The sequence below is a fragment of the Phaseolus vulgaris genome, chromosome 7 (assembly GCF_051622355.1).
Source record: "Phaseolus vulgaris cultivar YP4 chromosome 7, ASM5162235v1, whole genome shotgun sequence".
NCBI classification, from domain to species: domain Eukaryota; kingdom Viridiplantae; phylum Streptophyta; class Magnoliopsida; order Fabales; family Fabaceae; genus Phaseolus; species Phaseolus vulgaris.
This window is the reverse complement of record NC_143504.1, coordinates 51,718,009-51,729,386: the sequence shown is the minus strand read 5'-3', so window position 1 is coordinate 51,729,386 and position 11,378 is coordinate 51,718,009. Positions and strand designations below refer to the sequence as shown.

Below are 11,378 nucleotides of genomic sequence, written 5' to 3'. Positions count from 1 at the left end.
TCTGAGCTTGATCACTTGTATTTTGCTATTTTGAGCATAGCCAAATTCTAAACCACTATTTGATCTAGATATAAAGGAAATTCTATTTTGGCCATCAATCACAGAGATGCACACTCCAAAAGGGTTTGACGGAGGATTGCCGCAGCCTCAGCAGGCCCTTTCCCTTCACTTCTCTGCGCGTCTCCTTCTGGTACACAATACGCGCAGGAACCAAAATAAGAAAAACATAGAAGAAAGAAAAAAAACACCCACAAGGTTTAATTGTATTTGATTTGCATGTAATGTTGTTATGATTTAACCAGTTTAGTTATTGGTAAAACTATGGCTTACCCTTAGTCTTATCGTATTGCATATTTTTAATTTGAAGTGTTGATAGGGGGCGCTTAATTGAAAATGAGCGAGGAAGATGGAGGAAGCAAGAGGAGAATCGCCGTTATTGGTGTCTCTACCATCTTCCTTGTGGCTATGGTCGTTGCCATCGCATTTAGCGTCAACTACAACTCGGATTCCAACAATGACTCACAACAGAACAACCACGTAGTTTCCTCTGTTAAAGCGGTGAGAACCCTTTGTAAACCAACATATTACCAGAAAGAATGTGAGAAAAGCCTGAGAGAAGAGGCTGGGAACACCACAGACTCCAGAGAACTCATTAAAATTGTATTCAATATAACCATGAAGAAAATAGGTAAAGGACAACATAAAATAGATCACATGCTCGGGGCTGAGAGAAACCCCAGAGCCAGAATGGCACTTGCAACATGCAAGCAACTCATGAATCTTTCCGTTGGGGAATTCAAGAGGGCACTTGAGAAAATGGGCAAGTTTGATCTCGACAATCTCAACAACATCCTCACTAGTTTGAAAGTTTGGCTTAGCGGTGCAATAACGTACCAAGAGACTTGCTTGGATGGCTTCCATAACACCACCGTCCAAGCTGGGAATAGGATGAGGAACTTGTTGACCACTACCATGCACATGAGCAGCAACGCCCTTGCCATCATCACAGCACTTGCAAATACTGTCTCGGAATTGAGTGACGTCAATAAGCGTCAGCTTGTTGAGGATGACGAACATGTTTTTGGTCAAGATGAGGTTATTTCCTCGTTGATTTTTGATGATGATGATGATGGTGGTGGTGTTCGTAGACTCCTTTATCAAAATCCCTACAAACTCAAGGCCAATGCGATTGTGGCCAAAGATGGTAGTGAAAAGTTCAAGAGCATCGACCAGGCACTACAGAAAGTGCCTAAGAAGAACAAAAAGCCATTCGTGATTTACATTAGGGAGGGTGTTTATAATGAGTACATTGAAGTCACTAAAACAATGACTCGCGTGGTGTTTGTCGGTGATGGTGCCAATAAGACACGAATCACAGGCAACAGAAACTTCTTAGATGGGCTGAATACTTACAAAACCGCCTCAGTTGGTATGTGTCTTTTCCCTATACAGTTGATGATAGCAATACCAGCTTTTTCTAGCCTCTTGCTACTATGTGTGAACCCCCTAAATATTGATTAAGAAGTGAGAGATAAGGGAAAAAAAGAGTGTTTAATAGGTGTATATAAAATGAAGGTGTATGTGTATTGTATGATTGTCCAAACTAAAAATGAACAAAATTAAATATTTGGCCAAGAGTTCAGTAAATTAGTTTGAGTGGCGATGAAGTGATCATGGTATATTGGCATGTTAATTAGTTTATGCATGCATGCAGCTATTCACGGAGATTACTTTGTGGCCATCAATATAGGGTTTGAGAATTCCGCTGGCCCCCACAAACATCAAGCAGTAGCCATAAGGGTCCAAGCAGACAGATCCATTTTCTATAGATGCTCAATGGATGGGTACGAGGACACCTTGTATGTTCATGCCATGCGCCAATTTTATCGGGATTGCACCATTTCAGGCACCACGGACTTTGTCTTTGGTGATGCAGTGGCTGTTTTTCAAAACTGCACTTTCGTGGTAAGAAAGCCATTGGAAAACCAACCATTGATTGTGACCGCTCAAGGTAGAAAGGAGAAGCACCAACCATCAGGAATAGTGATACAAGGAAGCTCCATTGTGTCGAATCATAGAATGAAGTTTGATAAGAAGGCTTACCTAGCTCGTCCATTGAAGAATTACTCGAGGACCATCTTCATGAACACTTACATGGAGGGCTTTATTGAACCTGATGGGTATGTGCCATGGAAAGGACCACAGGGTCTTTCAGGTATGAACACTTGTTTCTATGCTGAGTACAATAACAGTGGTCCTGGTTCAAACAAATCGAAGCGGGTAAAATGGCCAGGGATCAAGAAACTGAATTCAAAATCCGCAAGCGAATACTCACCATTAAATTTTTTTCATGGAGATGACTGGGTTAAAATTACTAGGATTCCATACTACTCTTCCACCCTCCCCAAGCACTAAACAGTTTTTTAGGAAGGAGAATGCGTGCTAATATGCATCCCAGAGTTTATAGGCTTGTGTCTTTCACTTTCACTGTAATGCCACATTTCTCTAACTGCAGAGAGATGATCACTTGTTCCTGTAGTACATAGATTTAATGTAATCAAACCTTTCTTTAGGAGACTTTGTTGTTAACAAAATTTAATATATACTTCCTATCTATTTTATTTTCGAGGAAATACTAGCTCTCTTTTTCATCTTCAAAATCTTTTGTTTGAACTGTTTAATAACTTTATTTCCTATCTAATTTTGGTGTCTATTTATTTATTTATATATATCAAATGAAAGGATATATATGGAAATACGAAAATGTCTCTTATGGAGAACCTTTCCTTTAAATAATTCCATATATGTGAAAGGTTTGTCCATACAAATGATGCTCTGTGCAATGGATTGAGAATCGACTTTGAGCTTTCAGAAAACAACCAGCATATTCACTCCTTGCTATGCTGGATCAATGAAACCTATCTTGTTCTTTGAAATGAGGTTCATTTGTAATGAATGAGACCAATGATGATAGTTTGGTCCTTCAAGAATAATAGAAACAATGAGAAACGAAGAACTATTTGATGAACTAACATGGTAAGGTGAACAAGATTTTGTAAGAGATCAACAACTTCACTTATGAGCAAATGTAGCAACCAAAGCTCTAATCATAACTCTAATACCATATTATAAAAAAAGGACATAGCTGAACAAACACTACAAGAAAATCATGAAATAGAAACCAATTTTTATAAACCAAAATAATTAGTTGCTATAGTAACTAAATTAGGGACCATTTTAGAAACTAAATAAAAAATTGGTTTCTAAATTAGTTTCTATTATTGTTAAATAGTTTCTAAATTGGTATCTAATTAGCAACCAAGGTTTTAACTACCAATTATTTAGTTTTTAAATTTGGTCTCTAAAACCTTGGTTGCTAATTAGATACCAATTTAGAAACTATTTAACAATGATAGAAATTAATTAAAACTAATTTTTTTTAGTTTCATGGTCTCTAATTTAGTTACTATTGCAACTAATTATTTTAGTCTCTACAAAATAGTTTCTATTTCATGATTTTTTTATAGTGAAAAGAGAAAGATGAAGACAAAAAATATGAGAAAGAATATCTCTTCTGTTTTTTATTGAAATCAAAGTAGTCTAAATATATACAAACAATACAAACATTCTAAGTGTAGTTAAAGAGAGAGAATGAAAAATAAAGAGTCAATCAATAAAAATAAGAATTAGAAAAGACAAAATAAAAGTTATAATTTTTATACAAAGATAAATATATAAGAATTAGAAAAGACACTTATATTATATTAGTTTTTGTCTAAATATCTATATCTTTTAATAAATGCAAATCGTACTTTATAATACGATTTATCTAAAAAGAATATAAAAAAAAACGTATTTGTATATAAAATTTTAATTAATTTCAAAAATTGAAAAACCCAAAATTAAGAAAAAATCATAATTTTCTTGATAAAATAGAAATTTTACGTATACGCTTTCAGTGAAATGAAAAAAAGAAATGTGTATGATTTTAATCATCTCTTCTTTTTTAACATCGTGTTCTAAAACATGATTTATCCAGTGTGATAATTTTTTTAAAATTTGGTTATTTACGTAATACTTTAAAAAAAAAGTATTATACTTTCTTAAGAAAATCCATTTTAATGGTCCAGTGAGTCAGAATTGTTTAGATCTACATGTTTAAGAATTCTTTTAATCTAAAATACTAATTTGGTTCTTCATGTAATTCAAACCTTATACTTGTGTAAATAGTATATATAATACAATCATGTTTATGCCAAAAAAAAAATAATCATGCTTTAACTTAAATTTTAAACTTAACGTTAACTTTTCCATATTAATCTTAATAAAAAGAATAATTTCATCTTAAACAATGTCTAGAACTTAATGGAAATAAGTATACCCATAACAAATTAATAGGTAATTATTCCATATATGTAATTTATTGAGAAAATTCAAATATAAGATAAAGTGTTAAATTTATATATAGCATGAAAGCTATATAGCATTCATATATTTTTTATTATCTAATATAGTATTAATTATAAAAAATTTAAACTGCTGACAATTCCTCCGCTTTTGTAAAACTGTAGAGATTTTTTTTTTAAAATTGAAAATATTATTAAGACAAGTTTCATCTCTTTTGATAAAGTAAAATGCAATTTTGTATAAGATTCTAAAATTGATTTTTTATTATTGATAAAAAAAAAATCTCTTTATAAAGTATTTTTTTAAACATATACCGCATTTTTAAATTTTTTATGTTGATGACTTTTTATTGAGAAAAATTATTTTAAATTTTAAAAAAATATTTAAAGTATAAAATTATAAGGAATTATATTCTTTGTTTTTTAATTTAAATTTCTTTAAATTTTTAATTTAAAATAAGTAATTGCTATTTTTTTATATTTTAATATTAAAAGATAAAATTGGAAAACAAGATGTATACATTAAAAAATCCCATATATATTGTTATAGATTGTATTTTCTATTTTTTTTTCAAATTCTAATTTCTCTAATTTTTAAAAAATTAAATTTAAAATTTAAAATAAATAATTTTTAAATTTATTATATTTTAATATTATAAAAGTTAAAATTGAAAAACGATACCTTAAAAAAGGGTTAGGAATTTGTATTGCTATAAATTATAAACCGAACAAACTTAATAAAACGCTTAAAAAGTCAGCAATAGACTACCTACTATCTATTAATTAATAAACTATCATAATCTAGCAATTTAATATTTATAATTTTAAAGAATTATTTATTTTCTATTTATAATTTAAGTAATTACAAATTAATATAATTTAATATTCAAAATAATACACTTGAAAAAAATGAAAAACAAACCAGAAAAAGTACAGTGTGAAGTCGGGGGCAATTGCACAGTGCTAAGATTAAAGATAGATAAAAGTGTAATTAATATAATATTGAAGACTGTAAACTAAAAGTAAATAGAATTTTCTTTTATATATACCACAGATGAAAAAACCTAAAGGGATACCATTAATAAAAGTTACAAAAAAAAGAGATAAAGATTACACCTTTAATATTTCTTCATTACTTACCCTTTAATATTTAATACATGGCATTTAGTACTATCTCCAATAAAAATTATTAATTTAATTTAATATTTTAAAAAATGACTAATATATTAAAATTAATGAATTTTAAAATTCTTATTATGAATAGACATTTATCATCTCAGAGTAAACTTCAAATACAAAACATAAGTACAACATGTAATTATATCTTAATTATTTAGTTTTGAACAAAAATAAATGTTGGATCCAAATTAATATCATAATGTAAGTTACAAATTTTATTCCCAAATTAATGTCTTCATTTACACATAAAACAAAATTAAATTTATTATTAATTGTTATTATTATGATAGTACTAGATACATTGAATTTGATAAACTTGACTTTATCCCAAACTATATTGTATTTAAAAAGATAAGCCACGGATTAAAATTTCAACGATGAGCAAACTATATTACTAAAAGTTAACGTGTGATACATATATCGCTCTTTTTGTCAAAGATTTTACAATATATATATATATATATATATATATATATATATATATCGCTTTGTGTGTTTATTTATGTTTGTTGCTTTTAGTCCCTTAAAGCAACTTTAACAAATTTACAAACTTTTTTTAATAATATTCATTTTAAACAAATCAATCAATTTATTTATTTAGACCAAGAAATTTATTTTAAAAAATCAAATAATGTTTCATCTATCTAACAAATACTCAGTCTGATATAGTTTTCTCGTTAAATCACCTTAGTCAGTTCGTCTCCAAATTAACAAATGAACATCATCAGGCAGCTATGCGTGTTCTTCGATATCTGAACTGGAACGGGTATATTCTTTTATAGTCAAACTTCTATTTAATTAAAAGCCTATAGTGTTCTGATTGGGCAACTTGTCCCGAAACTAGAAAATTTATAACTGGTTTTTCTGTTTATTTGGAAAAATCTCTTATCTCTTGGAATCTAAGAAACAACAAACCATATCAAGAAGTTCATCTGAAGTCAAGTATTACGTCCTAATTGTTACTACCTGTGAGTTCCACTTGTGAGTTCTAGTGGATCACATACCTACTAGCTGATTTTCATGTCAAGCATCTACAGCCAACTTTGCTTTACTGTGACAATCAAACTGCAATTCAGATTGCAAACAACCAAGTGTTCCACAAAAGGACAAAGCATATCGAAATTGATTGTCACGTGGTGAGAAAGAAACTCAATGATGAACTTCTTAAACTTCTTCCAATATCATCCTCTCTTCAAACTCTTAAACCTCTTACTACAGTTTAGTTCAACACTCTGTTTTTCAAGCTGGGAATGAAAAACATATATACTCCCAGCTTGAGGGGACTGATAAAAATATTAAATATTATTTTATTTTTTATTAGGCCTATAAGTAATTTATTTTTAGTGTTTTTACTCATAGGTCAAGTTAGTTTTTTCTTTCTCTCTCTCCACCCATGTATATAAGGCAACTTTACTCTTTCTTTTGAATTGAATAATAGATTTCAGAATCACCAAGGCTTTTTTTTTCTCATTTCTGTAATTGCCACTTATATATTGTAATATAACAACTAATTATTTTTATTTTAAACAAAAATATTTAATAATTTTCTAATATTAATATAAAAACAATAATTTATAATATTTTTCAGTGATTAAAATCTTCAACCTTTAATATTGAAAAAGATTTTTTTATGAGTCAAGTGGAAATTAAAAAGCACATTAAAATGCTTTTTATCTTAATAAGTTATCTATAATATTTTATATTTTTTCATTTATATATATATAAATAAATAAATGAATAATGATACTTTGATACAGTAAACAATAAAAACAACTACATAAACATTCAATAAATTAATATTTTAATTATATTTATTTTATTTTATTTTATAATTTAAAATATTATTACATTATTATGAGGAGTTGGTAAATAAGGGTCGGTCATGACATCTTTATCCATTGCAGTAGGAAGTATAAGAAAGGGAAAGGAGGTGCAGCTGCGGAAGGTAAACAATAAACAAAGAGAAAGATGGAGAACATACTTCACAGAATGGTGGAACTCAATGGCATAAATATGCATGTTGCAGAGAAGGGAGAAGGCCCAGTGGTGTTGTTCTTGCATGGCTTCCCCGAACTCTGGTACTCATGGCGCCACCAGATTCTGCATCTCAGTTCCCTGGGTTACCGTGCTGTTGCCCCTGACCTCCGAGGCTACGGTGACACCGATGCCCCTGCGCCACTCACCACCTACACGTGTTTCCACCTTGTCGGTGACATTGTTGCGCTCATTGACTCTCTTGGTGTGGACAAAGTGTTCCTTGTGGCCCATGATTGGGGTGCCATCCTCGGTTGGTACCTCTGCTTGTTCCGACCAGACAGAGTGAAGGCCTATGTCGCTCTCAGTGTCCCCTTCCGACCCTTCCTCGGAAGAAACCCGCAACAGAAGACCCTCGATATTTTCCATGCCTTGTATGGAGATGACTACTACATATGCAGATTTCAGGTACTTTCTCTTAACAACTTCTTTAGTATTTTTGAATACCACCAATGAAGTAATATCAGATATCAAGATCTTTGCAACGACACAAAAATCAAAGTAAAGATGCTACATGAATCTATGGTTTTAATAACTTTTCATTTACATTTCTTTCTAAAACTCGGAAGTAATTTTTTATTTTTATAATCGGAGTCTTGTTCAAGACGAAATTTTAAGCTTATGCCGTGATAGTACTCTGTGTTGATGTTACTGTTATGTGTCGCACAGGAACCAGGGAAGATGGAAGCTGAGCTGGGTCGCGTTGACACTGCATATCTGATGAAGAACATGTTTACAACGCGCCAAACCGGTCCACCCATTTTCCCCAAAGGGGAATATGGAACTGGATTTAATCCCCATACTCCAGATACCCTGCCCTCTTGGCTCACTCAACAAGATCTTGATTATTACGTTACGAAAGTCGAGAGATCTGGCTTCACTGGAGGCTTGAACTATTACAGAAATCTCAATATGTGAGTTCCTATTCATCTATATGGGATTATTCCTATACCAGATGTCGATCTTGTTTATTTACAGAAAAGAAAAAGAAAACTGACACAGAATCTGGGAGCTTCAAAGCTTAATCTAATGTTCTTGATAGGAAATATTATCTTGAGTTGGTTTTATGGAGTTAAGTTTAAATTCGATTCATAATAATGTTGAATGGTTTTGCAGAAATTGGGAGCTGACAGCACCGTGGACTGGAGTAGGAATTGAGAATGTGCCAGTTAAGTTCATTACAGGTAGCGTAGACTTGGTGTACACTTCACCGGGGATGAAGGAGTACATCCACAACGGTGGTTTCAAGAAAGATGTGCCAACTCTGGAGGAAGTGGTGGTGCAGGAAGGAGTTGGCCACTTCAACAACCAAGAAGCAGCACACGATGTGGCCAATCACATTTATGACTTCATTAAGAAGTTCTGAGTCACGGTTTCTGCGTCAGAGCAAACCCAGTTTCAGTCAACACCAATAATGGAGTTTGAGTTCTTTAGTGCAAACTTCTAATAAAGGAAAGTTATTTGGATGATTTCCATCAAAATTACTTTTGATGCACCTATTACATAACTACTCGAATAGTAATAGATTATATAATAAAATGTTAGTATTATCTTTTAGGTTAAGTTATAATTTCTTGTCATCTAAACTAAATTATTAAAGAAAGAAGAAAAATCAATCATGTCATCTAAACTAAATTCTTAAAGAAAGAAGAAAAATTAAGCATGTAGGACGAATTCAGGATCATGATAGTGGGTATCACCAAATTACTAAATCGTATATGTACTTTAATATTATATCATGATTAATATTACTCTTATAATTATTATTTTATTTTAGAATGATCATAGACACTAATATTTTTTTTACACTGATAACCAATAATATTATTATTTTAAAATGTTATTTATATTTATTATTTATTTTAAAATGTAATTGGTTTTAGCATATAATCGTCTAATACGTTATTTTTGTTATATAATCGTCTAATACGTTATTTTTGTTATTTTTGTTTGACCATGTCTTTTTACATAAATTTATTTTTGTTTAATTATGTATTTTTACATAGATTTACTTTTTTATCGGTGTGGTCGCACGATTGATGTAGCGTCTTGGACTCCAACGTAGGGTCGACCGATAGCTCAAGTTTAATTACGTTCAACCAAAGCCAACGAACCTAATTTGTAATTAGAAGCTGAGTGAATCAGCTTTAAACACGGTCGAGCCCCTTAACCTGACCCAATAAGAAAAGTTCATCATAAGTCATATAAATAGTGTATATTTCAAGAAAGTACCCTGACAATCGAGTGTCAAACCTTTTTGTTGACTTGAGCATTAAAGTGCCTTCTGCAGGCCACATTGTTGACCAGGCCACGTTGTTGTTGTCTCTGCAGAGAGAGATAGCTGAGCTGAGAAAACGAAACGAAGAAGTGAGTACAAAGAATGAACAAGAGATTCAGGCTCTCTGCAGGGAGAACGAAATACATGAAGAGGAAGTTGATCGAGGGAAGACCGTCCATCGTGCCGACTAATCTCATCGGTAAGTCGGTCACCTCCCCCCACTCTAGAGATGGATGGTGAGTCCTGTCCTAACAAGTCAATCCGCACAACCGGTATAGTGGATTATGTGCGTTGACACATGTTTAGCAATTTCGTCATCGGAGTTCCACTACCAGACAAGTGGAAAGGCGTCAACAGGGACCGCTATGACGACACGACCGACCCAGATGAGCACATGGATGCGTACACCACGCACATGAGTTTGTATTGATGTGTCGGGTTTTCCCCACCTCATTGAAGGGAGAAGCTCTCAGCTGGTTCACGAAGTTCCATCCCAATTTTGTCGACAGCTTTGCGATGTTGATATCTAAGTTTGAGACGCACTTCGCCACAAGTCGCCTGCACCATCTAACATACATCACCCTGGTTGGTATCCATCAGGAAAAGGAGGAGTCTTTGAGAACCTTCATCGACAGATTCGGCAAGGTAGCGGTGAGCATTAGTAACCTAAGTTTGAACGTAGTCATGCACTATATGCTGACGGCCTTGCACCCGGGACCGGAAGCTTGGTACATGCAATTGGAGGAACTGAAGGAGTTTCGCAACTAGGCCCGTGCGGAGGCTAGCGAAAAAAAGAGGAAGGAGGAGAAGGAGCGTCACGGTCGATCGACCAATTGGGGAGATAGAAGAAGGGACAATCGAGGAAGTCAGTTCTCAAGGTATACTCTCCTGACAGCTGAGAGGGAGAGGATCCTGGATGAGGCTCTCAGCGCCGAGTTGATCCCTCTGCCCAGAAAAGCATCAAGTCTTAAAAATGTCGATCACAGAAAATGGTGTCAATACCACAAAAACAGCGGACATCCACTGAAGAATGTCAAGCCCTTAAGGATAAGATAGAAGAACTTATCCAAGTTGGACACCTACAACGTTTCTTCCAAGGTGCCAGAGGCACGAGACAATCGCCCAGACAGGACAAGCCCATAAAGCAAAGAAATTATTCCCCTTAAAGGGCTAGGGATATCGATTAATATCGATATATTTACCATCATGGAGATGTTGGTGGACCATGGAAGTTCCGTAGACATCCTCTACTGAAAAACCTTCAAAGCCATGAGGATACTCGAGCCGAAGATGGTGTCGTACGATGATCATATGGTCGGCTTCGCGGGTGAGAAGGTCAGTACTAAAGGCTAGATCAAACTTTACACCACCTTCTGCGAGGAGAAGAATAGCAAAATCATCAAGATCAGATACTTGGTGATCGACGCTAACACCTTGTATAACATTCCGTCAGGCAATCGTCCATCAACCGGCTGTTGGCG

General features: G+C 33.3%; 2 protein-coding genes across 2 annotated transcripts; both read left to right on the top strand.

Moving 5' to 3' along the window:
- Positions 1 to 102: 102 nt before the first annotated feature.
- Positions 103 to 2,616, top strand: LOC137828352 (putative pectinesterase/pectinesterase inhibitor 28). Its single transcript, XM_090305110.1, has 2 exons — positions 103 to 1,429; positions 1,715 to 2,616. The coding sequence occupies exons 1-2, from the start codon at positions 394 to 396 to the stop codon at positions 2,413 to 2,415; spliced, it is 1,737 nt and encodes a 578-aa protein (XP_090161236.1). The 5' UTR covers positions 103 to 393; the 3' UTR covers positions 2,416 to 2,616.
- A 4,841-nt stretch (positions 2,617 to 7,457) lies between these two features.
- LOC137830048 (epoxide hydrolase 1) lies at positions 7,458 to 9,176 on the top strand. Its single transcript, XM_068637140.2, has 3 exons — positions 7,458 to 8,027; positions 8,289 to 8,533; positions 8,736 to 9,176. Exons 1-3 carry the CDS (start codon positions 7,554 to 7,556, stop codon positions 8,983 to 8,985), a joined length of 969 nt encoding a protein of 322 aa, XP_068493241.1. The 5' UTR covers positions 7,458 to 7,553; the 3' UTR covers positions 8,986 to 9,176.
- Positions 9,177 to 11,378: the final 2,202 nt, after the last annotated feature.

Excerpts from the sequence above, each read along its gene's own strand:
- LOC137828352 (XM_090305110.1), top strand. The coding sequence starts at position 394 with ATGAGCGAGGAAGATGGAGGAAGCAAGAGGAGAATCGCCGTTATTGGT. Across the intron at positions 1,430-1,714 it reads TTACAAAACCGCCTCAGTTG|CTATTCACGGAGATTACTTT; the intron begins GTATGTGTCTTT and ends GCATGCATGCAG.
- LOC137830048 (XM_068637140.2), top strand. The coding sequence starts at position 7,554 with ATGGAGAACATACTTCACAGAATGGTGGAACTCAATGGCATAAATATG. Across the intron at positions 8,028-8,288 it reads ACTACATATGCAGATTTCAG|GAACCAGGGAAGATGGAAGC; the intron begins GTACTTTCTCTT and ends TGTGTCGCACAG. Across the intron at positions 8,534-8,735 it reads TATTACAGAAATCTCAATAT|AAATTGGGAGCTGACAGCAC; the intron begins GTGAGTTCCTAT and ends ATGGTTTTGCAG.